Source organism: Hippocampus zosterae, chromosome 16 (assembly GCF_025434085.1).
Source record: "Hippocampus zosterae strain Florida chromosome 16, ASM2543408v3, whole genome shotgun sequence".
Classification (NCBI taxonomy): domain Eukaryota; kingdom Metazoa; phylum Chordata; class Actinopteri; order Syngnathiformes; family Syngnathidae; genus Hippocampus; species Hippocampus zosterae.
In genome coordinates, this window is record NC_067466.1 from 7717279 (window position 1) to 7744815 (window position 27537).

Below are 27537 nucleotides of genomic sequence, written 5' to 3' on the forward strand. Positions count from 1 at the left end.
GATATTGGCCGAGTGATTTGATTACGTATTGTGACAAAAGTAACTAGATGGGTCATTGATTGTAATTAAATAACATTGCAACGAGATCTCACCCCCCCCCATCGTTATTATTGACATATTTCAGTTTCTACAGATGGCTAGAAAGCCCACATTATTTTGAGATTTGTAGCGATTTATGTTAACTCAATCGCATGGCTTTCTTCCGCTTCATTTTGAAATGTCCGAAAGTATTTGAACGCACCTTTCGTCTCGCCGAACGCCCAAATTGTCACTGTTGAATGCTAACTTCCCGTGATAACCCTCGCCATTCCAACCACAAAGGTGAAGTGTATTAAAAAGGGTTGTTGGGATTGTATGATTGCCTTTGCACGTGCTGTGAAGCGACTCTGCTAACAAGGGTAATGCAAATATTTACTCAACAGTACCAAAAGTATTTTTTTGTAATTCCACACGTGTCACTCACGTCCGTTGCCAAAATACGGAGCGGGTCATCAACGACTCAATGGGAACGAGCTGAATGGGGAGTCGTATTTACTAAAGCAAATCGTGCTACAGTGTTTAGATGGTCGTGAACGTTGCAAAGTCAAGCACTGTATGTGTGCACGAATTTCATGATTAGACATTGCCCCGACCCAGTGCACCGGGGAGGAGCCACACTGTTAAGAATAAAAGTTTGGGTTTGGATGACTCCCCGTTACGTCTCCTGCTCCGTGACACAGCATGACATCAAGTACAGGTACGACATTTAAAATATTTTACCAAGTTGTTATGTTTGTTTTTGGTTTGTTTGTTTGTTTGTTTTGGCATCAGCATGACATCAAGTACAGGTACGACATTTAAAATATTTTACCAAGTTGTTATGTTTGTTTTTGGTTTGTTTGTTTGTTTGTTTTGGCATCAGTCCGCCATCCATGTTGCAAATTATTGTTTAATATTTTCATTCATTGTCTTGTGCTCTCGGCTGCCTTTCTATTGACTATTTGTGAATGGGTAACAACTTGTACTTTTAATGCAGTTTAACTCTAAAACTACAGTCTCTATTTCCACTCCTACTCAACTAGGTGTCTCATAGGACAAATATTAGCAAAGTGAAGAAGAACCTGATGAATACTGTAATCCTGCTGGCCAAAACGTTTTATGATGGGAAAAGCAAACAGTGATCCATTAGTAGCACCAAAGTGTTTTTGCTCTCCTCCAACCAAAAAGAGAAGTTGCATGGCCACATGCAGTATGTGAAGAATTCCATGCTGCCAAATTGTACTACTCAGTGCATTACTTTTATCCTGTCCAACTAGAAAAGAACAGGGAGGATGAGGCAGTGTAGTTTGTTACACTATGTGAGATGGATTAAATGTAACTGACATTGTTATCAAAAGCATGGCAATCATCTGATCCCTGTATCTGTGGGAATCATCATTGTCCTTCATGGAGTATTAACTTGGAGTTGATTGAAGTTAAGAAGCAACAAGAAAAGTATTTCAAACGGAATCTGTCACAATTCTATCACATGATTGATAACAGAAAACGATTTGGGCGGATATGCTGTCAAAAATCTTCACTGTATGATTCCAAAGGCATCAAATTGGTCCTGACTCAAAATTGACTATGATGAATCAATAATACAATTAATCAACCACATTCCATGACAACAATTAATGTGGAAACTACTGTTTTTACTGCTATCTTTGATTGTATTTGACAGAAGATTACAAAGGGTTCACAGTGTTCTTTGGAAAGCTGACCCTCCTTGAAAGAGAGCAAAGATTAAGATAATTCTCGGAAAGTTGAACCCAATTTTATGGTTCTGTCATTTAACCGTCAAACACGCTCTTGAATGCTGATGCCTCCATTCAGTGTATAGAACTGACATTCACAGAGCACGAAGTTCAAATTGGTATTCTTTTCCTTGAACTGTGATTGTCATTTATTAGTCTGTTTTTTGGGCTGGGCCTTGAGCAAATAAGAAACGTTGTAAATATTCACCTCACTGCATGCTACTAAAACCAGAAACTTAATCTGATCTCTTTATCTCAAGGTTTGGTAGTAATGAAATGCAGGAAAAAGAAAGTTTCCCTGTTGGTCTCAACATCTATTTCTTTATCTTCCCCCGCTCTTTCAGTCAGCTTTAATGTGAACAGAGAACTGCTCAAACATGAACATGAAGCCACCCAAAGAAACACGGTACTGTATACAGTTGAATATAATGATTAAACAACAGAGCTTTGATATGAAAACATGAGCTTGCGCAGTGCTCATGTTAAAAATATGACATTTCACAGTGTTTTTAAATGTATCTATTTATTCATTCAGTACAGCATTTTAAATTTTAGGTCACTGTCATTTTTAATCCATTGGCACCTAAATAAAACAATCTCCACAGATTACGGTTGTATTTTGGCCATATAATTGTCATGAGGGTGGCCCAGTGGTCCAGTGGTTAGCGCGTCGACCCGACAGTGCAGAGGTCGTGGGTTCCGGAACTACCTGTGTGGAGTTTGCGTGTTCTCCCCCGGCCTGCGTGGGTTTTCTCTGTGTACTCCGGTTTCCTCCCACATGGCGGGCTGATTGAATGCTCCAAATTGTCCCTAGGCGTGAGTGTGAGCGCGGATGGTTGTTCGTCTCTGTGTGCCCTGCGATTGGCCGGCAACCGGTTCAGGGTGTCCCCAGCCTCCTGCCCGACCAACGGGCTGCCAATTGTAAATAATTTCCACTTGATTTATGTCTAAATTAACGCATTTGATGCATTTTATTGTTCATATTTCTGATTACTTTGGGTTGATGTCGTTGCAAACCAAATCATTCTACAAAGGACAATTCCAATAAAGTGAAGTGAAAGATTGTTTCATCAAGTAACTTACCCGATACATTTAAACTGCACATACCCACCTTAATTACACGTTAAACTAAAGTGGTGTGGTCTCTTGTCTCTTGCTGTGAAGGAAATTTACATTTAATCCTAAAGAGGGAATAGACAACCCCCTGATGGTCCTCACCGAAGGTACCTCGTCATGCAAGAGCTTCTCTTCATCCGCTGTTGACAAATGCCTTAAAGCACCGTTCTCTTCACAGAATCGACACCCAGACCACGTCTCTGTGTGCTTAAAAAGGAAGAAGGGGAGGCCTATGGCTTTCATTTGAGAGTGGAATGGGTGAAACGAGGACATATTATCAGAAATGTAGTTTCTGGGGGGATTGCGGGGCGCTGTGGACTCGAAGATGGAGACAGGCTTCTTGAAGTCAACAACGTTTATGTCGAGGATGCTTCTCACCAGGAGGTAAACCAGTTGAGTCTTCCATTTATTCTCTCCGCATTTTCTTTTATATCCGGGAGAAGGTTCTTGTCTGTGGATGTCTTTCAGATGAAATAAGAGTCATTTTGCATCAGGTGGCCAGGAGAATAAAGCTAAGTGGACATCACTTGTGCTTATTGGTTCTGGACGGGGACGCATACGAAAAGGCAACCGCCAAAGGTCATGACCTCCGTGATCTTGTCAAAGCATATAAGGGTGAAGACTTGAAGCCACCTAGACTGTGTCACATCACCAGAGATCCTGTCTTGGGTCTGGGCATGAACTTCACACCTGTTGGAGGTAACACCACTTGTAGCGCTCACATGTTCAAAGACTGCGCAGGATTTTTCAGTTTTGTCCATTTTGCCACATAGCTGAAAAGGGTTGCTTCTCTGTCAGCCTGGTGCCTGGAGGGGCAGCTGAAAAGGCCGGCGTACTCAAGGGGGATCGACTGGTGTGGATGAATGGAGCCGTGGCTTCAGATCTCACACACTCTGCACTCAGCAGAATGGTATAAACAGCTCGCTTAATACATAAAGATCAATCATTTGCACAGCGATGGAATATCTATGAGTGGATTTCCTTCTGTGAAATGTTATACCAGGACTTCACTTCGGCCACCTCTGCTGCTGCTTTTTGGTGGAATTGACTGCCTTCCTTATTGTTTTCAGTCCAAAGTCTTGCCCTTCAGATGGTGTCACTGATTTGGCCAAGCAGGAAGTGTTATTTGCCTTATTAAATTACATCTCAGACAAGCTGGCTACGGATCCGAAGATTGTTTTTGGTTTTGTATTGAATTTTGGATTTCCTGTTCTTGAATTCTGCCTGTGATTTGCAGCAGGTTGAAAATCCACAGTACAATATTTACAATTTCTAAGGCATCACCGAATTGTACATCATGATGATAATTGACCGACTGCAGAGTATTCTTGAGTTGTTGATGCTGTGTATTTTTCTTCAAGAATCGATTTACAAGAAAATAATTTTATTATTGGCGGCACGGCGGCCGACTGGTTAGCACGTCCCCTTCGCAGTGCAGTGGTCAGGCATTCAATTTTGGCCTCAGCCTTCCCGTGTGGCGTTTGCATGTTCTCCCGGGGCCCGCGTGGGTTTTCTCTGGGTACTCCGGTTTATCCCCACATTCCAAAAACATGCATGGCAGGTTAAATTGCCCCACACCCGTGACCCTCATGAGGACAATGAATGGATGATTTTGTTATCTTCCATTTTTGTTGCCTTCTGTGGAGATTAAGATTAGGGAATTGGCCAAAATCAGTCACCTGATCTCAACGCAATAGAACATACTCGTAAGGTACGGACTATAAATGCGAGAGCCGAAATTGAATGCGGCTGCCGTGAAGGTCTGGCCAAACATCTGCAGGGGAGAAACTCTGAATTTCGTGATGAGTATTGTCTTCAGATCTCTGGTAGTTATTGATTGCAAAGTCATTTCATGCTAGGATGTGGCTTTGTTGAAACACTTTTGAGTGCCTGAAAACAGACATACTCGGTTTAAAATGGATATGATCACTAAATAGTTGAATTCAAATCATGTATACAATTTTGTTGCAGATGAAAAAATGCGGCAATTACATCACCATCCTAGTGATCGACAGCAAGAGTGAGAAGAAGTACACTAAACTAAAAATGCCCATACTCCCTACTATGGCGGTTCCACACCATCTGCCTTATAGATCGAAAAAATTCGAGTTGGATTTGGCGCCTGAAGGTTACGGTTTCCTCCTTCGCTTCGAGAAGGCCCCTTCAGGACGTACAGGTGGGTGCTCAAAGTGTGTCCATCACCTGTATTGCATTTTAGTTTGAAACGTGTTTCCGTACGCGACAGCTCATGTGCTGCGTAAGGTGGATGCTGGCAGTCCAGCAGAGAGGGCTGGGATCCGAGATGGCCATATACTGCTGGAGGTGAACGGAGAGTCTGTGGAGTTCCTACAGCATGACGAGATTGTGACAAGAGTGCGAGAGAGTGGCCGACATATCTCACTGACCACAGTTATTCCGCAGGGCCATGAGTTTTACACACAGGTTGGTTTCGTTTTGCATTCCATATTTTTTTTTGGGGTGTGTGTGTGTTGAATACAACCACAGCATCTGTGAATTTCATCTTTGAATGTTAGTGAAGCCCTATACTTGATCTAATGCCTTTACAGTTAGGACTGTCACCTCTCATCTTCTGTGAGGATGATGCTATTCAAATGGAAAGCAGAGAACCAGTCCACGCATCAGAACATTGCCTGCAAACTGTAGGTTCATCTAAGACCAGGCTCTGTTCTCTTCAAAAAGGCTCCTTGGGGTATGGCTTCAACCTTGGCTGTAGACCACAGTGTTCTGGGATCTTCATCAGTCAAGTAGGGTTGAATATCATCTTTCAATTACACTGCATGAAGGTAATATTTTTTTTCTCTTGGTCAGGTGGCCCCAGGAAGCCCGGGTAAGAAAGCAGGACTAAGAATGGGTGATATCGTGATAGAAGTAAATGGACAAAATGTGGAGGACCAATACCTTGAAGATGTAATTATGCTTGTGAAGGAAGGAGGGCCTCGCCTTTCCTTACTCGTTAAGGATAACGAGGGCTATGACGACTTGAAAAAGCGCGAAACACTTTCTTCCACCGCCAGTGAGGTGACAAAATATTTCACTGCACAATTAAACAAGCATTCAACAATGGGCGACGTGTAGAACATTTACCTTGCATTTCTGGCTCATTCTCAACAGGGCGAAGAAACAGAAGTCTCACGTTTGTGAAATGACTTCAATCGGCATGACAACAAACACTCCATGCTGTGCACGTTCTGATGGGACTTCCTCAACTCAGTCAGTGTTAATATTAACTGGCGACTCATTTGAATAGCCTTATATGCATGGTGCATAAAATATCCAAATCGTACAAATATTCTCTCCATTTTACCGCATCACACATAATGCAGTCAAATGTGCTACTTGGATAATTCACTTTTTTTTTTTTTTTTTACTCACATGTTGATATTTTTTTCTGTATTCCAGGACTGAAATGAACACCTTTGTCAAAACATAATTGAAAAAAAAATGCACGACATTAAATTATTGAGAGCTTTAATTGAATTTCGTTTCCCAGAATCACCCGATTAAAGCATGTAGTAATATGCAGACTGGTGTCAACAGTTATCCGTAATGATCTTCAGCTACTGGTAACCACACAAAATACAATCTGCAACAACTGCATTACAATCAGTGGCTGACAACAAAAACACCATAAATGAAAAAAAAATCCTGCCTTCATAGATGATTTAAGCAGTTTAAAAAAGTACGCATTATGGCTGGTTAGATAATTAATCTTTATCTCCACTTTGACCCCGATTAAGTAAATTCATCTAATGCACAGCTAGCTACCAAAAAAAGGTTGTGTAATTGTCTTTATGACTAGGAAGGAAGACCGTACTGTTTCCAACTCATGAAATATGAATCATAGTGATGTTACCCGGTTACAGAATTAGCTCATCGTGCAGATGTTGGATAACAGGATATTTGCTGTCATGGCTGCAGCAACTTTGATTGAAGTCATCCAGGTCCAGGGACAGGACAAAAACTCCTCCAAACTGGTATTTTTTTATGTAATCAACCTTCGGAGCCAAGGGAAAAATGTTCACTGTACATTGTGCGCATTCGTATTATCTTAACGTAACTTGATCAACCACATTTTGCTGACTCCGTTTGAGGGGTTTGCCTTTGATTGAATTGGACTACCTTTGCATCGATAGAAGCGATGTCATCAAAGACAACCTGCGTCGTTGATGAAGCCCCAAGAAGCCCTTGCAGGAAAGAGCACACCTGAAAGGAAGACCCACATTTTGAAATACCGCATTCTCATCTGTTCAAACAGAAGCTGCCGCTGCTCATATTTTACCTCATAACGAGATAAGAATCCTTCCGGTAAATCAGCTAAATTGCCTCTCACCACGTGAACAGTGCCCAGAATGTCAATCATAAACGATTCTCCAAATACCCCAATTCCCATGTTAATCTTATGGGCTGGTACTCCCAATTTATGCCAGACGTTCACTGCAAAAGCCTGAGGAAAAAGGTATGGTGGAAAATAGTTAGGGCCAAGAAAACAGAGATGGTGTTCAAGCCAAACACATCATGATGCATGGATTGATTTAGGTCAGAGGTCGGCAACCCAAAATGTTGAAAGAGCCATATTGGACCAAAATAAAAAACAAACAAAATGTTGACATTTAATATTTATTCGACACATTTTTACAGCATCGGAAAACATTTATAATGTTTGTTCTCTGACAGAAACCATATTAAAACAAAAAAATATATATTTCCCTCCCATCTTTTTCCATTTTTAAACATTTTTGAAAAAGCTTTAGGGAGCCACTGGGGGGGGGCTAAAGAGCCACTTGCGGCTCGAGAGCCACAGGTTGCCGACCCCCGAGTTAGGTAAAAAGGGGGCTTGCGCTGGTTGTTACTTACCGCCTCACTGAATGATTTGGCCGGAGTGGCGAAAGATGGTTGGCCTTTTTGAAAGATGATTTCAATATCGGACGTCATCACGTTGAAGAAGTCGATGTGGCTAATAAAACACAGAAGAATTACCGCGCGGCAAAACATGAAAAGGGCGCATTGTGGAAAATTTTTTGAAAATGTGTATTTACTCTGCAATGTGTTCGACCTCGTAGCTCTGATGAATGACAACTGGCTGAGCAGAGACACTCATAGTGAGCAGGAGTTTTTCAGATGCATTTTGGGCCGCCTCGGCTATAAAAGCTTCGTGCGATTCCTATCCAAACAAAAAGGCTTTGTGAAGCTGAAAACACACGTTTCTCTGACGGTGTCATCAGTAGATGGGAATTAAAAGATCATACCTGGATGAGCTTTGCGTACTGTTCCTTGATTTCTATTAAAGTCTGCGTTTTAGCCTGCCACAAGATGTTTATCCCATCAAACATATAAGCAGGTTCTCTCAGAACGGAGATTACAGACTGGATAAAGGTCTTCCTATTTTCTTGTGTGGCTATCAGTTGATGCAAACTGATGAACACAAGGAAAAGCACAGCGGCAAAACTAAATAAGTTGGGTGCAGACGAAGGGAGGGATGCAACTTTCCAGTCTAGCAATGATCGTAATTACAGTGTGGCTACATCGTCCACCTTTACTTACAATGGATATTCCATCAGGTTGACCTCCAGAAGGATCTTTAGATCTGGATTACTGGTGGACCAAACATGTTTGCTTGTTTATTACTCAACATAATATCCAGTGGGGGTAAAAAAAAAAAGACAAATTGAAATGCAAAAGGTCTAACCTGGTCTTCAGATTCTTGAAGCGTGGGAATTTTATTTTGTCACTTGAGTTTGGGGAAATGTTAAAACTCGAATCGATGGTGACAAAACTATAGATCAGGTGGGTACACAGATGTGGTTGGATGTCATCAATCGTGAAATTTCCAACCCCCCATCGTTGGTCAGAGACGCTGTTATAGACACACACCAGTCTTTCGGTTGAGCCTGAAAGATTGTAAAAATTAAATGGCATGTAAATATAGCATATAATAACCACACTATTGAGATCTTGCAAATTTTCCTCACTGGATCTACAAACCATTGCAAGACATGAACTTACCCAACCAAGCAGTGGCCAGCAAGAGACCTGCAAATTGACATACATTATCAGAAACGTTGAAACCTCAAATGCAACCTGTTAATCTGACAATCACCATAACCCCCCCACCCCCCCCACCCTAAAAAAAAACAGACGTATCATGTATTTGTGCACCTTACCTGCAAATAGAATTGTCTTGTGCATTGTGTTTGCTATAAAGGTACAAAAAGAGGAATTAGAGGTCGTGGGATGCAAGATTTTACTTTGACTTGCCTTTCAGAATTGATCAAATGGTTGAATCAAGTCTTTTTTTAAAACCTTTTTTCTTATTTTTGGTGGGAAAGATTGAATCAGCGACCAAAGAACGTCTAAAACGATTGGAGAAAGCGCAGGGGGAAATGAAGAGCACAATTCCTTCCATCAATCCATTTCCCATAGCGGGCACAGCTGAGTTACTGCCATCCCAGATACCTTTGAGCAAGAGGCGGCTTACACCCTGGACTGGTTGCCACATAGATTCAAACATTCTACCGCTCCCACTTCACCACCCAAAAAATAAATAAAAATAATGTTTTGATTTAGTAGCTTTTTCAAATGACTAAATTGAGAATACTCAACACATAAACGTATCTACTTACCAACACAGACAGCTTCGAGTGCCTCTCTCTATGCTGATGGGTGAGCGGTGAAGAGATGGTCTCACGTCTCACTTATATGGTTGAAAAAGGCGTGCCATTCTCTTTGGAATCTTGCCCTTTTTTATTCAACCTTCTTATTATGCCTTCATAATCAAAACTGAGTCTAATAGCCCAAACATGACGAGTCAAAAAAAAACTGTTGCAATCGTCACAGCTGAGAGCTAAATATGTTGCACCCCTCAATGGAAGTTCAAGTTCAGCCTACCATGGCTTTTGGAGAGTCACTTTAAATTTAACTGAAGGGTTTGGACAAAGCTTTTCGCAACACTTGTTACCTTACACGTCACCACTTATTGATAAAGCAGTGAATCATTAAAGTTCAGGTTGCGGCTTCTTTATTTATGAATTCTATTGTTCATTAACCAGTCCGGTTTGGTGATTTGGCCATTGCTGTATGGAGCATCTGAGCTGAAGTCAATTCAGTCCAAATTAACTTAATTTATACAGCAGAGTCTGCAATCTGTAATGTTTTCATGTAGACATTGCATCGAGCATTGGAATGATCCGGATTGGTCATAAATGTGATCTCGTCATTATCCATGTCACAGCTGACTTTCCTCAAATTCCTGAACTACTGACATGCAACAATGGATTTTAAAACTGCCTGAGTCGATTTTGGTCGTGCAGCAATAACCTCAACTCAATGTTTGCTGCAGTTGCAAATCAGATCTGCATAACGGTCAGGAGGAGATTTGATCTTTTCATGAACTTCTTGACCGTTCAGCAATATTCTTGGGCTGTGTTGTGTGAATGTCTTTCTTGAGGTCATGCCACAGCATCTTAATTGGGTTGAGGGCTGGACTCTGACTGGGCCACTACAGATGGCAATTTTTGTTGTTGTTGTTGTTGAAGCCATTCAGTTGTTGATTATCGTCTGACTTTTGGGTTACTGTCCTGTTTCACCCTTCAATTGGTCGACATAGTCTTGGCATCTTTCACATCATCCATAAGAGCCTGTCATGTACCAATGATAACCTGTAACCTGATAACATAAGATGTCCACTGTAGTAACTGCTGTCCCTCAAAGGGTTCAAGATGGTCTCATTGTCATCCTCAGTAAATGAGTGTAAAAACACTGACTAAAAAGATGAAATATTTTGTCATTTTTATTGCCCAGCATATATTGTAGTAAACATCTTCATTTATAAATATGGAAAGAGCCTTGAATCAAGGAAATAGTCAACAGCTGTGTAGAATTTTCTTTTTCCTGAATCAGCCACCATCTTGAAAAGCTTGTAAAATTGCGTAAGGCACCCTTTATTTTGACTCAGGCAAAATAAAAATGCCCAAGTCACACTCTTGACATAGGTAACTAGATTCATGGTTAGAATGGCACAATCTGTTGAACTGAGGTTATCGGCAAGTCAACAGGCAATCGTAGCATTTTTTTTTTTTGTAAAAAAATGACTTCTGCAATTATTTTAAGAGGGTGATGATCCGAATGAACAGTTTGTACAGTACAAAAACAAAGTTTCCATTGTTCCAAGAATGTAATTGTTGTTCACTAAATAATTCTTAAGGGCATAATCAGAAAACACACCATGGATTTTATTGTGAGGTAACCTTTCACTTCTCACAACAAGTGTTGACCGTCCAATAGTTTCGGTAAAAATGCCATTGTATTGTTGAACTTGCCCTAGCTTTACTGGAGATAGCGCAGGTTCAGTTCAGGGACATTCAGGCATGGCCTACTGTCCCCTGATTGGAGAAACAAATGAATGAAAAGTAAAAAGACCAACCGAATGATTTTTACATTATTTTTTATTTTAGTTCTCTGGTGCTTTACACATAATTTTTGTTTCAATCCAATCATTTATTTCTTCAATAAAATAGCGGAATTTCCAATATATTAGAGAGAAAGGGGAGAGATGTGTCGACGACACATTAACTGATACAGGCAGTTATCGTGTGTCATGTTCTGTCTGTTTTGATTGTTTCAGCTCCAGCTGGAGTGAAGGACGGTTCCCTCCATCTCGCGTTTCCCCATCAAGCCTTGCCAAATATTTAAGTCTCTGTCAGATTATGATGTTCCCAAGTTTCCAAGTTTATTATCCAGGACTCAACTAACAGCAGATGTCTGTGGCAGGCCATCCAACCCATGATGACATGGCTGCCCTCATCCCCCTGTGAACGAATACATTTTTTGGGATGAACCATCAATCCTACTTTGTACATTCGTACCAAAAAATGTTGGAAGTAACTGTAATGGTGTTTTAAGCCGAGGCTTCATAGTCCTCATACGCTGCAGAACACGCCTTCCGTCAATAATGAGCACCTCAGTAATTATTCTATCCATCCATCCAGTTTAGAATCTTCTTATCCTCACGAGTTTTGGGGACGTGCTGGCGCGGAACATGACACCCGTGATAAATGAGGTACCAATGTGGGCAAACCTGTGCATTTATCACAGGGTAATCAGGGGATGTTTGGGTAACACTGCTGAACATTGCCAGATTACAACCCTGCCACCTTATGGCCATATGCAGAATACACAAGGCATATTTGAAATACAATACTGTTTGTACAGTACTGTACTATACTGTATACTGCAAAGGTGTAGAACATATTTTCGTCAGGGTCACATTTTGCATGATCACATCCCATAGGTTTGTTTTGCACTGCTCTCAGAAAAATGAGCTATGGCTTGTTAAAAATTGGGTTTCCACATCTATTTTTAGATATGATGCATCGGGTAATCTAATCTGTTACCCCGTTTTCAGTTTGATTATTTTCATGCAGTATTTCAATGTTAAATGCACGGGAATGGAGGGATAACTCATGTGCGTTGACTGCCCAAAAAGTGTTGAAATCTAGGTGACATATTCATATCAGCCGATAACTAATAATTTGGAGGGGTTTATGGGGACATGCAGACGAAAATCCATCCAAGTTAAACATGCTAACATTTGTGTCACCAAATCCTGAATGAGGAGCATGCAATGAGGATGCACGGCCAGGAAAAACAGCCATTCCTCGCCAGTGACGGTGTGTCAACTTTAATTGGCTCTATTAATTAGAATGTATTATTTATGTATTAATCTATGTAATTAATTCACTATAATGATTACTAGGCTTGTGAAATGGAACACTTTCAAGTTGTCTATGATATTTATAATTCGGTCCATATTGTAAGGCCTTAACATTTCAGCTTCATTCTTTTTGCTCAAAACTGATCGCAGGCCATTCTATTGTTTTGAATTAGAAAGACGAGACTTTTACACGCATTTTAAAGCCTTTAAAATGGCATACCTTGTTCTTTTATTCCAACTATTTGTGGTGACATTGGTGTTGCTGGTAAAAAGTAAAATATTTTAATTGTCACGTACCTAAAGCATGGTCGTTATGGAAATACCTACTCACAGATTTAGCATGTTTAAAAGAACTTCGGCGATATGATTCAATTGATTCGTACAGGTACATAGAGTATTTGCTTAATTAAATTTGGGCAACGACTTCACTTAGCATGCATGTTGCAAATTAACCACAAATCTAAAATTATTACAACACTTAGTCGAACATTCATTAAAGAAAACATTACATACAGTATATGAAAAAGACTTGTCGGACATTCGGGACTAAATAAAACTCGGCACGTAATAAAACGTCACGTGACGCCGCCATTAAATATGTTTGCCTCTGAATCAAACACGAACGGTGACATTCGTTCGTGTTTAGGTTTTATGACGATTCCGGTGACGACCGTATAAAATACTAGCACCTTAACCCAGAATGGAGTAAAAGGACATTTTCGCCTACCAGACTCATAATTTCAACTATTGGAAGAGCGTTCTGCGGTAAGAACATTACAAGCTTTAACGACCTTTTATGAAAATGTATATTTTGATACACAGTAAACGCAATAAAATTTGAGATGCACAATAATCATTATTATTTTTTATATAAACTGCATTTTCGCAAAAGGGAAATCGCAAGCTCATGTCAATAATAATTAAATAATGTCTGTCAACAAAACTTACAAGTACATTATATGGACAAGTGTAAAGACAAAACGTGTAATTTTTAAGGTGTGCCAGTTGAAGATATACAGTACCACACTTGACATTCCTCAAAGGTCTTGTCTAGTTTTCATACACTACATGAAAAAAAAAAGATCTATTCTAATTTCATTGAATAGTCAATTCAAACGTTTGACCTTTACTGGACAAACTTGGAAAGTTCACAGTATGGATAAATTCAATAAAACATTATTTGTAACACGTCGTTGTTTTAAAATTACACACCCACAAAATTATCTTCTTGTATCTTGCATTCTGCAACATATTTTGAGTATCATTGCTTAAGCCATTCGACTTTGAAGAGTCCACTGTTGTGAAGCATATTGATGGTAAAGTTTGCCTTTTTTAAAAGAAGGGGCAAGTGTAAAATACTTTTGTTCTTCTCTTTTTTTCTTCTAAGGTGCAAAAATGCAAATCTTTGTGAAGACGCTAACTGGCAAAACCATCACCCTTGAGGTTGAAGGCAGTGACACTGTTGAGAATGTTAAAGCCAAAATCCAGGACAAGGAAGGTATTCCTCCTGATCAGCAAAGGTTGATCTTTGCTGGCAAACAGTTGGAAGATGGCCGCACCCTCTCTGACTACAACATCCAGAAAGAGTCCACCCTCCATCTTGTCTTGCGTCTGCGAGGTGGCATGCAGATCTTTGTAAAGACCCTAACTGGCAAGACTGTCACTCTTGAGGTTGAGGGGAGTGACACTGTTGAGAATGTAAAGGCCAAAATTCAGGACAAAGAAGGCATTCCTCCTGACCAACAGAGGTTGATATTTGCTGGCAAACAACTGGAAGATGGCCGCACGCTCTCTGACTACAACATCCAAAAGGAGTCCACCCTCCATCTGGTCTTGCGTCTGCGAGGTGGCATGCAAATATTTGTGAAGACCCTCACTGGCAAAACTATCACCCTAGAGGTAGAGGACAGTGACACTGTGGAAAATGTGAAGGTCAAAATTCAGGATAAAGAAGGCATTCCTCCTGACCAACAGAGGTTGATATTTGCTGGCAAGCAACTGGAAGATGGCCGCACCCTCTCTGACTACAACATCCAGAAGGAGTCCACCCTCCATCTTGTCTTGCGTCTGCGAGGTGGCATGCAAATATTTGTGAAGACCCTCACTGGCAAAACTGTCACTCTTGAGGTTGAGGGGAGTGACACTGTTGAGAATGTAAAGGCCAAAATTCAGGACAAAGAAGGCATTCCTCCTGACCAACAGAGGTTGATATTTGCTGGCAAACAACTGGAAGATGGCCGCACTCTCTCTGACTACAACATCCAAAAGGAGTCCACCCTCCATCTGGTCTTGCGTCTGCGAGGTGGCATGCAAATATTTGTGAAGACCCTCACTGGCAAAACTATCACCCTAGAGGTTGAGGACAGTGACACTGTGGAAAATGTGAAGGTCAAAATTCAGGATAAAGAAGGCATTCCTCCTGACCAACAGAGGTTGATATTTGCTGGCAAGCAACTGGAAGATGGCCGCACCCTCTCTGACTACAACATCCAGAAGGAGTCCACCCTCCATCTTGTCTTGCGTCTGCGAGGTGGCATGCAAATATTTGTGAAGACCCTCACGGGCAAAACTGTCACTCTTGAGGTTGAGGGGAGTGACACTGTTGAGAATGTAAAGGCCAAAATTCAGGACAAAGAAGGCATTCCTCCTGACCAACAGAGGTTGATATTTGCTGGCAAACAACTGGAAGATGGCCGCACTCTCTCTGACTACAACATCCAAAAGGAGTCCACCCTCCATCTGGTCTTGCGTCTGCGAGGTGGCATGCAAATATTTGTGAAGACCCTCACTGGCAAAACTATCACCCTAGAGGTTGAGGACAGTGACACTGTGGAAAATGTGAAGGTCAAAATTCAGGATAAAGAAGGCATTCCTCCTGACCAACAGAGGTTGATATTTGCTGGCAAGCAACTGGAAGATGGCCGCACCCTCTCTGACTACAACATCCAGAAGGAGTCCACCCTCCATCTTGTCTTGCGTCTGCGAGGTGGCATGCAAATATTTGTGAAGACCCTCACGGGCAAAACTGTCACTCTTGAGGTTGAGGGGAGTGACACTGTTGAGAATGTAAAGGCCAAAATTCAGGACAAAGAAGGCATTCCTCCCGACCAACAGAGGTTGATATTCGCTGGCAAACAACTGGAAGATGGCCGCACCCTCTCTGACTACAACATCCAGAAGGAGTCCACCCTCCATCTTGTCTTGCGTCTGCGAGGTGGCATGCAGATCTTCGTGAAGACCCTCACTGGCAAAACTATCACTCTAGAGGTTGAGGACAGTGACACTGTGGAAAATGTGAAGGTCAAAATTCAGGACAAAGAAGGCATTCCTCCCGACCAACAGAGGTTGATATTTGCTGGCAAACAACTGGAAGATGGCCGCACTCTCTCTGACTACAACATCCAGAAAGAGTCCACCCTCCATCTTGTCTTGCGTCTGAGAGGTGGCATGCAGATCTTCGTGAAGACCCTCACTGGCAAGACCATCACCCTTGAGGTTGAGGACAGTGACACTGTTGAGAATGTGAAGGCTAAAATCCAGGACAAGGAAGGCATTCCCCCTGATCAGCAGAGGTTGATATTTGCTGGTAAGCAATTGGAAGATGGCCGCACCCTCTCTGACTACAACATCCAAAAAGAGTCTACCCTTCATCTTGTCCTGCGTCTGCGAGGTGGCATGCAGATATTTTTGAAGACCCTTACCGGCAAGCCTGTCACCCTTGAGGTCAAGACTAGTGACACTGTTGAGAATGTCAAGGCCCAAATCCAAGACAAGGAAGGCATTCCCCCTGACCAACAGAGGTTGATATTTGCCGGCAAGCCACTGGAAGATGACCAAACCCTCTCTGACTACAACATCCAGGGGGAGTCCACCCTCCACCATGTCCTGCGTTTGAGAGGTGGCATGCAGATCTTTGTGAAAACCCTAACTGGCAAGACAATCACTCTTGAGGTTGAGGGCAGTGATACTGTTGAGAATGTCAAAGCCAAAATCAAAGACAAGGAAGGTATTCCACCTCATCACCAGAGGTTGATCTTTGCTGGCAAACAGCTGGGATGTGATCGCACCCTCTCTGACTACAACATCCAAAAGGAAGCTACTCTTCATCTTGTCCTGCGCTTGAGAGGTGGCATGCAGTTGTTTGTGAAGACCCTCACTGGCAAGACCATCACCCTTGAGGTTGAAGCCAATGATACAGTTGAGAATGTCAAGGCTAAAATCCAGGACAAGGAAGGTATTCCCCCTGACCAACAAAGGCTGATCTTTGCTGGAAAGCAGCTTGAAGATGGCCGTACCCTCTCAGATTACAACATCCAAAAGGAGGCTACGCTTCATCTCGTCCTGCGTCTACGAGGTGGTATGCAGATCTTTGTAAAGACCCTAACTGGCAAGACTGTCACTCTTGAGGTTGAGGGGAGTGACACTGTTGAGAATGTAAAGGCCAAAATTCAGGACAAAGAAGGCATTCCTCCTGACCAACAGAGGTTGATATTTGCTGGCAAACAACTGGAAGATGGCCGCACCCTCTCTGACTACAACATCCAGAAGGAGTCCACCCTCCATCTGGTCTTGCGTCTGCGAGGTGGCATGCAAATATTTGTGAAGACCCTTACTGGTAAGACCATCACTCTTGAGGTTGAGGACAGTGACACGGTTGAGAATGTGAAAGCCAAAATCCAGGACAAGGAAGGAATTCCCCCTGATCAACAAAGGTTGATATTTGCTGGTAAACAGTTAGAAGATGGCCGCACACTCTCTGATTACAACATCCAGAAAGAATCAACCCTCCATCTTGTCCTGCGTCTGCGAGGTGGGCTCTAGAGCAATTCAGGATTCCATGCTTAAGTCTCTGAAGTTAACATGTTATGTATGACTTGCTAAATGTGATTGAATAAAAGATTAAACCCAACAAAGGTTCCGTTACAATTTGTTGTGAGGGATTTTGAGATTTGCAGTTCTGATTACTAGTTGGTGTGTTTGCAATGGGAAGGCCCATGCTTTCACCAATCGGGGATTTTAACAATTAGAAAGAAATATCACAATTAAAATGTCTGAAATTAAATGTAGATAAAAATTGTGTATTTAACAAAAAATTATATGCACAGCAACTCCATTTTGTTTGGTGTCTGCTACTGTAGGCTTAATTTTTAGTCATCTACAATGAGAATTCAGTGTTGCACGGAATACATGCTCGAGTTGCTTATATTTATGCTTGAGAATGAGAACCAAGGCAAATTTCCTTAATATTCTGACTTCACTGGCGGCTTCATCTGGCCTGAAAGCTTTAGTGTTTTTAAATTTCATCTGGCCGTCACAACTACGGGGCAGTAGCTCTAACAAGCTATCTGCTGCCAATACAGTTTAATGATTCCATAATGAATGAAATGTAAGTAAAGTCAGACCAAAGCAAACTATGAACAATGTAAGAAATATTTAATATGAAATCCCATCGTCAAGTTTTTGTAACCGTGCATGGAATAATGATTTCCATGCATCCAGCCATCCATTTTCTGATCAACTTACATTTTTTTATTGATCACTAAGACACGAGCAATTATGTACAGGCAAATGTTTGGGCAGCTCTTGATACGGGTCCTTTAGCTGGAGGTGACATTCAGTTGGCTAGCGTTAGACGACCGAACAGCGTCGATTACCGTCTCAAAATGGCACAAGCCGTGCAAAAGCTGGTCGCTAAAGTGCCAAGTATGGTTGGCGGTAAGTTTTGTGTGTGTGTGTGTGTGTGTGTTTGTTTTGTTGCAATTCTATAATGCGTGTCCAGTTCGGACTCGCTGTTTCTTTTTTGGTTCCACTATGTCAGTTGAGTTACCATGACCTATCCTGGCTTGTTGCTCACCGAATAAAATAGTCGTACCTATTGTGAGTTGGCGCATTTTGACGTTGCCATAACGTGTATTGATTATGATTAAATAGCTAATTGTGGTTTGGTTCGTGGTTGGTTGCTGAGTGATCTTTTTTTTGTCGGAAGATCAGCGCTAACGTTAGCATTAGCCGCCATTATGTTGGCTGATCGTGTCTCCTCATCTCTCAGCCGCTGTCACCTACTCCAAACCTCGGCTAGCAACCTTCTGGCATTACGCCCGCGTTGAACTTGTTCCACCTAGTCCAGCCGAGATCCCCAAGGCCATCGAGGGGGCATCCAACATCATCAAGGGTTTCCAGACTGGACGCCTTGGACAAACAACAGTCAAGGTGCGTTGACGTGGTTTCACAGACGTTTGATGATGCTTTTTCCAAACGCTAATTAAAAATGAGTGACAACAAGACGAAAAGACTTGTTAGTTGGTTATCAGCAAAACAACACACGATCCTGACGCTTGCACAATTTGAAATCCTATGCAAGAGCTGCATCACTTTTTACAACTACAGTATAACAATGCAAAGCCACACGGACACTGTCGAGCGGTGCTGTGTAAGATTATTTTACTGCATGGGTGCCCAACCGCGGACTGGTCGTATTTGGAGGAAACAAGGCGCAGCTTATCACCTGGGCACCCCCTTCCCTACAGGGATGCAAAACACTCCCACAACATGATGCTGTGGGATGGTTTTGAGTAGCAGGACCTGGCAGACTAGTCAATATTGAGGGAAACATATTTTTTTAAATGAGCAAATCTATTATTTCAAGAACTACTTAATTGTCAGAATTAATTTTTGTGTGTAGAATTTCAAGGTTAGAATTAATTTATTCCATTTTGAAATAAAGCCGTCACATAAAATGGCATGAAAGTAAATCACTGTGAATGCTCTCCGGTTGACCTTGGACCGTACAGAACCTGGTCAAATTCTGGTTGGTAATTCAAAATCCTTTCCGGCCATCCTGACGTTTTGAGCAATCTGTTGAGAGATTTTTACTTATTTTTTGGTTCAAGTGTTTAAAGGTACCGTATTTTCAGAGGCTTGAAATGGAGCTCATCTGTCATTCAGTTTGAAACGGTTGACTCATGTTCTGTCTTTTGTGTCTGTTACATTGGTTAGACTATGTGCTGTAACTGTTAAATTATCATTCAGAATGTTTTTTTTTCCTTTCTGTACAGGATGCTCTAAGGAACGGGCTGGTGGCTACTGAAGTACTAATGTGGTTTTACATTGGCGAATGCATTGGAAAAGGAGGAATTATTGGCTATAATGTCTGAACTTTTGGACTGTCTATTTTCTTTTCCTCTTGAGCATTGTATGCTCTGCATCCTACAAAATGATAGGGAACAATAAAAAAATGTGTATTATGATGAAAACTGTTTCCTTCACATTGTCGCTCTCATGCATTGTTGTAGTAACTCTGAGGTATTTGACTTTCCAACCTCCAAGTAGGCAGAGTAGTTGGTGAAATATCTTTTTCAGTGCTTCCCAGATATGTTCATTATTTTTATGTACAGTACCTGAAAGTATTTTTGCTTATTTAAGTTGTAGGAACAGCAAACGAGTTGTAGTTGATCGATTAGTATCAGAAACCGCTTGTATGAAAAGTCACGCCTTTTAGATTTTGCTTTTTAAAACAAAGTACATTTTTGTATTATTAATGGTATATTGTCAGTTTGTACGAAAAGGTCAGATTTTACTTGTCACATACAAAATGTGTAATACAAAAGTATGTTTCAGTAACAATCAGACCATGAATCCTTCCAAAACAACCTAAGTAGTGGGATGGCAAAGAACGCAGCCTTGTAGGAATTCCAGAATTCAAGATTTGGTTTCATTTCCGAACCCACCTGCTTCATCTTGCCAGTCAAATGCTCAATAATGTTCATGTCTTATGACCGAATTGGCCTATCTCAACCGTTTTGGTTTGCAGGAACTTCAAAGTGGAGGCTGAAGTATGAGAACGTTTGACAACGGGCAACCTCAGAACAAATAATTTAAAAAAAAATCTGTTGCTGTCATCATCCACTAGAGGGAGCTGGTGGTACATTTGCTAGACGACACACCTTATGTGTTCGACAACGCCTGTCATGTGTACTTACATAACTGTTGCCTTGAGGGTGGAAAAAACAATGAAACAAACTACGGTACCTTTTTTATTTCGCTCTTTATTCAAAACTATAAATCTTTCCAAAATATAAAATAAGACTGTTTTGTATAACAATTATCTTCAGGGTTTTCAATAAACAGTCGCCTATGTAAGTAAACATGCATAACGTTAAATAGAAAGTTAGTTGAACTGTGAAAAGGCAAATATGAGGGCATGAAATCATTTTTCCAGTTTTTTAAAATTATGGTCACAAAGAAAAATGCGACAATGCATCCAGTTATCTGTTTTGACTATAAGAAACTTTGACACATCCTCTCACGCAAGATAAATATGAAATATCAGGATGTGACATGCACTGTAACTTGAGGTGAAGCATACCACTTTTAAAGGGCTTTTTTTGGCAGTGATCTTTGAAAGTGTTACAGTAATTTGATTTTGAAAATGTATAATAATACAGTATGTGACGGTTTACACATTTTGGTGGAAAACAGCTCTAAACAGTGTAACATTGTCAATGTTATGCAAAAATACATATTTTAAAAGCATCATGCAGTAAAAGACATCAAAATGTAAGTGTTGGGTCAAATATGTTCATTTGATGGTGCAGATTTTGACCGAGGTTCCAACTCCAAAGCCTGGGTAAAGGGGCTCAGTGAACGTGGTCTCAAACCTGTGCAGCAGCGTCATGCTACTTCCAATGCTATAAAAAGCTAGCACGCCTGCGCTATGGTCCAAGTACACGCCTATCCTCGGAGAGTGAGGGCCGCTGACGGCTTTATCAACTCTGTTGTGCCAGGCCGAGTAGCCGGTGTCGGAGCAGAGTAGACTCCAGGATTTATCGTTGTAGCCCAGCAGACACAACGAGCCTTTGCCCTTCCGGCTGATGCCCCTATAGGCAGCTCCGATGGAGAACTCCCCACTCCACTCTATCTCCCAATAGAAGCGGCCGCCAGACAGACCTTCCCGGCACAGAACCTGGGCAAAACTGTCAAACCTGTCTGGGTTGTCCCCATATGGCTGCAGGTCCCTGGTTCGGATGACTTTTCTGCTGTGCTCAGAGATGTACAGCTCTTTGTAGGCTGTGATTGGATCCAACTTCAGCTGGCAGAAGTCTGCATTAAGAGAAGCAATTAACTTTTATTTTCTAACTAAAGTACGTGAAGTCAAATGTAATAGTGCTAAAATGGACATATAATGCAAATGTTACTTTTTAATGGCTTGTATACAAATATCAATCACGCCTGCCCAAGCACTTATTGTGAAACGAAACAACCAGGTACTGTAAATCTTTGATCTGTCCATTTTGCATTGTGAGCAAACTGTTCTGCATTACCACTTCACTGTTATGTAACAGTGGGGATATTTTACATAATAATCATCCCCATGAATTTTTCCACCCATGACATGACCTACGAGGGTGGACAAAGATCCTGAGCCACTTTCAAGTGATGGCCGGACTACACTGCCAGTATCAAGTGGAGACGCCCCACAGTCTCATACTGCTCCCATAACTCCATTTCCAAGAATCATGCTGCATCGCCCGAATTAACAACTGCCCCACCACAATACCGGGTAGTCATTGTAGCGAAAGCCAGATTCACCATTGGCTCAGATCGACAAATATATCGGGTCGAGGTATACAATAGCCTACTTGCATATGAGAGGGCTAGCCCCTGAAAATGAGCTAATTTCAGCAAGACAAGAAATAGGGTGTGTAATATGTGGCAATTTTGACAAAAGTATTCCAGAAAAGTAACATAAGCATAATTTGTCTCCTTTAAAAAGCTATTGTGAATACATACATTTGATAAAATCTGCTCTGGTCCTTGGCTCTGGGGGAGCGGGGTTGCTGTCCACTGTGGTCATATTGTGGTCTTTACCTGCAAATCAAACAGCATTTAAAAAATCTGTCGGCTGTGTTGTTTGAACTCGTGCATTGACGGGTCAGGACAGGAGTGGGTAATCTGGAGAACCAGGTGATTTCCTGTGGGCCCGGGTGCTACATGTTATGCTTGAGCTGCTTTTCCAGCCCGCACATTAATTTCCTCCAGACCGAGGATACATTTTGAAATCAGTAAATAAAGTGCATTTGTAATATTTAAATTTACAGTTGCCTTGTTGCAGCAGTTGTGAATAAATATGAATAAATATGTATTCTATTAGGGCGGCCCGGTAGTCCAGTGGTTAGCACGTCGGCTTCACAGTGCAGAGGTGCCGGGTTCGATTCCAACTCCGGCCTCCCTGTGTGGAGTTTGCATGTTCTCCCCGGGCCTGCGTGGGTTTTCTCCGGGTACTCCGGTTTCCTCCCACATTCCAAAAACATGCGTGGCAGGCTGATTGAACACTCTAAATTGTCCCTAGGTGTGAGTGTGAGCGTGGATGGTTGTTCGTCTTTGTGTGCCCTGCGATTGGCTGGCAACCAATTCAGGGTGTCCCCCGCCTACTGCCCGGAGACAGCTGGGATAGGCTCCAGCACCCCCCGCGACCCTAGTGAGGATCAAGCGGCTCGGAAGATGAATGAATGAATGAATGTATTCTATTGTATCGTGCAAATGAAGTACTAACATATTACTTGCTATTGATAGACCAATATATTATATAGAGCACTGACTACAGATGTCACCAAGTCGCAATCATTTAATACACAACAAGAAACGCCACTGTGACTCTATTATACCCTGCCTGTACAAAATACCACATTAAAGAGGCATAACAATCACGGGTGTGACTTGTAAAGGTAACAAAGCAGGCAGGAAAAACCTTTCTCGATTGAAGTGCGTGTTGCTCTGTGACGTTCATCAAGTTGGTGTCAGTCCACTGAGCGGTGTACCGGAAGTGATGCGATTATGTTTTAATTGGGAATGCTAACAGGAAACGACATGTTAGCTGCGTAAATGTCGCTGTCTTAACATCGATTGATAAATCTACTATTCAGTGCCTATCGGTCTCATTTTTGTCTTTTTGTCCACTATAACTAACTACTTTGTTCTCATATTTCTTCAAAGTCACACAGATCGTGATCTTGTAAGCATGTTGAGTTGTGATTTTGATCAAATACAAGATGAATATTTTTGGAGAGAATGGTTTTACATTGATACAATAATGAGAGTAAAACTGTAGCTCTAGATTAAAACATTGTGACCTTTGGTGAAGGCGGCATTGAGCCATAAAACCTCAGCGCGAAAAATGAGCCCCACTCTGGTTATTCTAACTATTTTTGCGCATTAGCCTACCTCTGCTTCTTCTGTCCAGTGTTCGACTTTCCGTAGTGTACACCGGAACATCATTCACTGTAAGACACGGTATACATTTATAAAAATATTTTTTGAGCTTTTCTGGTGCACTTTTATTTGCGAAAATCAGACAAACCTGTTTTGGAGATCTTCAGCAGCTCTTCCCTGCCAAATTCTTCCAGCCGTTCCTTGATCTCGGCTACAGCTTTCCTGACGGCCCCAAAGGAGAAGTCGGGGTTCACGGTCACCTTTGGTATGAAGCCATCATCGGTGGGGGTGCATAGGTAGTTGAAGTTCTGAGGGAAGCAAGTTTTGACAAATAATTCATGTAAATAATATGCCCAGTGCAAAAATACATCCATGATCACAGTATCTGTATGTAAGAATGTAAAAACAGTTCATTTATTGCCAACTCACATGAATCATAAACCATAGCTTCGCTGTTTTGGATTGTCACAATATGGTGTGTTATTATATGTGTTAAAAAAAGGTCATGTCAGGATCAAGTCCTGCCGTGTTTCTGAAGTAGGATACCTGCAAAAAGTGGATGTGGTCATCCGTAGAATAAAGCTGCTTCAAGCCTGACTCCTTTTTCTTTAGTTCATCAATCTCCTGTTCCAGACGCTCGACCAAAGCTTCGGATTGGTTGAATGCAGCCTTCTCATTGATCCCAATCAGTTTGGTCACCTCTGACCTCATCCTCTCGATGGAACGAATCATGTCCTCAAACATCTTCTGACTCTCCACCATGGCTCGCTGGGCCGAGTTCTGCACAAAAACACGGCGGATGCGTTTTACTGGAGGTATGACTACTCGATCTTGAGCAGTGTGTTATTTGTGCAGGCAAATGAGATGTAACTTGAAGGTCATGTGATGAGAGAGGACCCCCTCGAGGCTAAGCGCAATTCATTGCTAGTCCACTTTCAATTTGTCTTGTTGTTTTTACCAAACCGTTTTCACGATAAGAAATAAAGGAGGAATAATAACAACGGGTTCTGGGACCGTTGCCATCCTAAAGCCTGAGTTTCTAATGCTTGACCTTACCTTTAATGAATCCACCGCCGTCTTCAACTCCTCTAGCTCCTTTACGCGCTCTTGACATTTTTGTCTAATCTCGGCTGTGGAGATTCCCAAGAGTTTCTGGAACAAATGATTTCTTAGTATCATACTTATTAGCGCATTTCAGAAAATCTCAAAGTTGTAGTTCAATGTCATGCTGGCTTGATTGTTGTTGTTGAGAAAATACAGGGGTCATATTTGAAAGCGCAGTACAGGCAGCCAACTCAGCATGTCTCATAAACCTTATTCAAAGAGGCTTCTCAATATGGGGCAGGTTTGATCTCAGATGGGGGGGGGGGGGGGATAAGGGGGGTCAGGGGGGTCTGTAATGGAATTCTGGCCATGTCAGGAATGTGAAACCACCGCTGACTTTTTCCAAGAGATGTTTCAAGGTGACCGCCATACTGGCCTGCAGAAAAGAGGGCTTTTCGAATTCAGCTTTATTCTCAAACTCACCAAGCCATTCTTCAAGATAAGCTGGTGGAATGTGGGGAATCTGGCAAGGGGAGAGTGTGAGAGGGGGGAGGAGAGACAGGAGAAGATGCTGTGAGATTTGTGAAACTGTGATTGTAAATGTCTTGATTAGAGATACTAGACTTTGGTGTGAGGAAATGGAAGGCAGGGGGGAAGGGAGGTGGGGGGTGTTAAAGTACAATAAACAATGTCGATTCATCCACAACACAGTCTGCTGACCGTCTGTGTTTCCTCACAGCACTTCGATTGTATTTGGCTTTGATTCACGATCCTGAGCGGCTGAAAGCCTTGACTCCCTGACATTCCAGTATCACTCCGAGCCTCCTCCCACAGGTGGGAAATGGCACAGGAAAACAAGTTTCTGTGTAAACCTTCCCACAGATGGAACACCACATTCACTGAAAATCAACTTTCGGTAGTGATAAGCGAGACACTCCCCCAAACACTCCACGCAACTAATCAGAGAGCCGCGTTGGTTTTGGCGGTGAATGCCCGCCAAGTTAGGTGATACCATTGGAAAAATAGTGCAAAGTACGTGCGGCGGTTTTCCTGAAGGTTGGGGAAAAAAACAAACAGATAATTTTCAGTGAGCCAACATGCCCTGTCGAATGGTTCTTGACTAACCATACCACTATGACATGAGTACACATCTTTGTTCTCTGAGGCTTTTTGTAAAGTGATCCAACAGGTAGCTGTCGTATTTGTGTTGTCGAACAACAAAGTAAAGCATATTCACCGACGACCCTACCTGTTTCTCACTCCTCTCGGCCTCAGCAGAAACGATGTCGTGGCCTTTGTGTTCACTGACTGTGCAGATGGCACAGATGCACATTTGGTCGGTTCGACAGAAGAGCTCCAAAGACTTCTGGTGCTGCGGGCAAATCTTCCTGTCCAGGTTTCCCAACTCGTCTACCAACTTGTGCCTTTTGAATGTGGCTGACTCATAGTGTGGCTTCAGGTGTTTCTCACAGTAGGATGCCAAACAGTTCAGGCAGGACTTGATGGCTTTGAGTTTCTTCCCGGAGCAGAAGTCACAAGGGACGTCGCTTGGCCCGGCGTAGCCGTTCCCTTGGGGCACGTGGACGTTCAGGTTCAGACCACTCTTCTTGATCTTCTCAGCCACCATGCTGAGGGTGGCGTTGGGCCGCAGCACGGGCCTCTGGGTGAAGGTGATCTTGCACTGAGGGCAAATGTATATCCCCGTGTAGTCCGCCTCATTCCAGTAGCCGCTGATGCAGTCCATACAGAAACTGTGGCCGCAAGGAATAGCGACAGGGTCCCTCAGGAGGTTCACGCACAGGGTACAACTAAAGTAGTCTGGAGACGTGTGGTCAGCCATTGCAGCGGGCGCACGGAACACTTTCAGTCCTGAGGAAGTGGAGAGAAAATGCCGGGAGCAAAGAGCGCTGAGCCGAGTCTGTGTGGGAGCCCGCCCTCCTGAGTGTGGTACAGCCTGCCAGAGACAGGACCTACTTGTATTTCTGAATTCCAGAGGTTATTGATTGAAAGCAGACAAGGCCCGCCTCCTGCGCCGTGTGAGTGTATGCAGCCCTGCCCTGTTCAGATAAGCAGGTTGAGCAAGGGAGGAGAGAAAGAAAGCAGGAGGGAGGGAGAGCGAACCTTGTAGGCCGGAAAGAGAGGAAACGAAAAGGGCTGAAAGAGAGAATGAGTGAAATGTGTAAAGTTCAAAACGAGAAAAGAAATACGCTCGAAAAAACGCCTTCATTTCCCCTCCGCGGTTTAATTCCAAATCCTCCTGTGGCTCATCTGGCAGATGAATTGCGCGCACTTCTCAACAGCTGTATTTCCACCTATTGTTGTCGGACAGAATCGCCATTGTCTTAAACCGGTTACAGTCCAACAAACACAAAAGGAGGGTTAGGTACTGCTGGAATTTAAGGGACCACCCAATATACAAACACGGATGTCACAAGCTTGTAGATTTTCAGGAAAACATCCTTTTCCCGCGCCTTTGATCCGAGTTATACTTCTTACATTGTAACCAGTTGGGACGCTCAAATGCACCCCTAGAGGTCAATATATAACCGCAGATATGGAGATTGCATCTGTTTGTTCAGCAGAAGGAGCCGCAGAACGGAACATTCCTGTGAGCTGCAGGTGTGTGTAGATGTTTGACATACTTGAGTGTTACATCACGTGGAA

At 42.4% G+C, this 27537-nt stretch overlaps 5 protein-coding genes across 60 annotated transcripts; 3 read left to right on the forward strand and 2 right to left on the reverse strand.

The window, feature by feature from the left end:
• The first annotated feature begins 622 nt into the window (after window positions 1-622).
• Window positions 623-6318, forward strand: nherf4b (NHERF family PDZ scaffold protein 4b). 4 transcript variants are annotated; one of them, XM_052047895.1, is made up of 11 exons: window positions 623-736; window positions 2120-2193; window positions 2940-2998; window positions 3070-3275; window positions 3386-3590; window positions 3665-3801; window positions 4863-5067; window positions 5137-5333; window positions 5459-5656; window positions 5721-5930; window positions 6024-6318. In XM_052047895.1, the coding sequence occupies exons 2-11, from the start codon at window positions 2153-2155 to the stop codon at window positions 6051-6053; spliced, it is 1488 nt and encodes a 495-aa protein (XP_051903855.1). In that variant the 5' UTR covers window positions 623-736; window positions 2120-2152; the 3' UTR covers window positions 6054-6318. The 4 variants fall into 4 exon arrangements, with proteins under 4 accessions (XP_051903855.1, XP_051903857.1, XP_051903856.1 ...); XM_052047897.1 differs by having other exon boundaries at window positions 624-736; window positions 2120-2181; XM_052047896.1 differs by lacking the exon at window positions 623-736 and adding an exon at window positions 806-827.
• Window positions 6319-6367: 49 nt separating this feature from the next.
• On the reverse strand, window positions 6368-9666 carry LOC127588919 (acidic mammalian chitinase-like). Of its 5 annotated transcripts, none has more exons than XM_052047944.1 (11): window positions 9533-9666; window positions 9074-9106; window positions 8895-8942; window positions 8599-8800; window positions 8454-8525; window positions 8159-8324; window positions 7949-8073; window positions 7767-7866; window positions 7192-7356; window positions 7032-7115; window positions 6368-6907 (listed from the first exon to the last, which is right to left on the reverse strand). In XM_052047944.1, the coding sequence occupies exons 2-11, from the start codon at window positions 9096-9098 to the stop codon at window positions 6770-6772; spliced, it is 1125 nt and encodes a 374-aa protein (XP_051903904.1). In that variant the 5' UTR covers window positions 9099-9106; window positions 9533-9666; the 3' UTR covers window positions 6368-6769. The 5 variants fall into 5 exon arrangements, with proteins under 5 accessions (XP_051903904.1, XP_051903905.1, XP_051903902.1 ...); XM_052047945.1 differs by having other exon boundaries at window positions 8916-8942; window positions 9533-9661; XM_052047942.1 differs by lacking the exon at window positions 9533-9666 and adding an exon at window positions 9366-9506.
• Window positions 9667-14007: 4341 nt separating this feature from the next.
• LOC127588858 (polyubiquitin-A) lies at window positions 14008-17534 on the forward strand. 49 transcript variants are annotated; one of them, XM_052047789.1, is made up of 5 exons: window positions 14473-14520; window positions 15205-15281; window positions 15738-15921; window positions 16150-16291; window positions 16520-17534. In XM_052047789.1, the coding sequence occupies exons 1-5, from the start codon at window positions 14473-14475 to the stop codon at window positions 17440-17442; spliced, it is 1374 nt and encodes a 457-aa protein (XP_051903749.1). In that variant the 3' UTR covers window positions 17443-17534. The 49 variants fall into 49 exon arrangements, with proteins under 49 accessions (XP_051903729.1, XP_051903726.1, XP_051903727.1 ...); XM_052047802.1 differs by having other exon boundaries at window positions 15738-15835; window positions 16064-16291; window positions 17204-17534; XM_052047771.1 differs by lacking the exon at window positions 15205-15281 and adding an exon at window positions 14749-14825 and having other exon boundaries at window positions 14439-14520; window positions 15738-15835; window positions 16064-17534.
• A 656-nt stretch (window positions 17535-18190) lies between these two features.
• atp5l (ATP synthase, H+ transporting, mitochondrial F0 complex, subunit g) lies at window positions 18191-19874 on the forward strand. The gene is made up of 3 exons (XM_052047983.1): window positions 18191-18336; window positions 18671-18831; window positions 19677-19874. Exons 1-3 carry the CDS (start codon window positions 18285-18287, stop codon window positions 19773-19775), a joined length of 312 nt encoding a protein of 103 aa, XP_051903943.1. The 5' UTR covers window positions 18191-18284; the 3' UTR covers window positions 19776-19874.
• A 627-nt stretch (window positions 19875-20501) lies between these two features.
• On the reverse strand, window positions 20502-27114 carry ftr82 (finTRIM family, member 82). The gene is made up of 7 exons (XM_052047847.1): window positions 26123-27114; window positions 24886-24981; window positions 24376-24609; window positions 23978-24137; window positions 23842-23898; window positions 22411-22488; window positions 20502-21720 (listed from the first exon to the last, which is right to left on the reverse strand). The coding sequence occupies exons 1-7, from the start codon at window positions 26711-26713 to the stop codon at window positions 21200-21202; spliced, it is 1737 nt and encodes a 578-aa protein (XP_051903807.1). The 5' UTR covers window positions 26714-27114; the 3' UTR covers window positions 20502-21199.
• Window positions 27115-27537: the final 423 nt, after the last annotated feature.

Bases quoted from the DNA above. Each gene is read 5' to 3' on its own strand.
- nherf4b (XM_052047895.1), top strand. From the start codon at position 2,153: ATGAACATGAAGCCACCCAAAGAAACACGGTACTGTATACA. The intron at 2,999-3,069 runs GTACCTCGTCAT...TTCTCTTCACAG, and splicing joins CCTGATGGTCCTCACCGAAG to AATCGACACCCAGACCACGT. The intron at 3,802-4,862 runs GTATAAACAGCT...ATTTTGTTGCAG, and splicing joins ACTCTGCACTCAGCAGAATG to ATGAAAAAATGCGGCAATTA.
- LOC127588919 (XM_052047941.1), bottom strand. From the start codon at position 9,330: ATGGGAAATGGATTGATGGAAGGAATTGTGCTCTTCATTTCCCCCTGC. The intron at 9,107-9,212 runs GTTTTAAAAAAA...GTACCTTTATAG, and splicing joins CACCAAAAATAAGAAAAAAG to CAAACACAATGCACAAGACA. The intron at 8,325-8,453 runs GTAAGTAAAGGT...TGTGTTCATCAG, and splicing joins AACCTGATGGAATATCCATT to TTTGCATCAACTGATAGCCA.
- LOC127588858 (XM_052047766.1), top strand. From the start codon at position 14,017: ATGCAAATCTTTGTGAAGACGCTAACTGGCAAAACCATCACCCTTGAG. The intron at 16,292-16,519 runs GTGGCATGCAGA...TGCGTTTGAGAG, and splicing joins TCTTGTCCTGCGTCTGCGAG to GTGGCATGCAGATCTTTGTG.
- atp5l (XM_052047983.1), top strand. From the start codon at position 18,285: ATGGCACAAGCCGTGCAAAAGCTGGTCGCTAAAGTGCCAAGTATGGTT. The intron at 18,337-18,670 runs GTAAGTTTTGTG...CTCATCTCTCAG, and splicing joins AGTGCCAAGTATGGTTGGCG to CCGCTGTCACCTACTCCAAA. The intron at 18,832-19,676 runs GTGCGTTGACGT...CTTTCTGTACAG, and splicing joins TTGGACAAACAACAGTCAAG to GATGCTCTAAGGAACGGGCT.
- ftr82 (XM_052047847.1), bottom strand. From the start codon at position 26,713: ATGGCTGACCACACGTCTCCAGACTACTTTAGTTGTACCCTGTGCGTG. The intron at 24,982-26,122 runs GTAGGGTCGTCG...CATTTGTTCCAG, and splicing joins CCGAGAGGAGTGAGAAACAG to AAACTCTTGGGAATCTCCAC. The intron at 24,610-24,885 runs GTAAGGTCAAGC...GTTTTTGTGCAG, and splicing joins CGGCGGTGGATTCATTAAAG to AACTCGGCCCAGCGAGCCAT.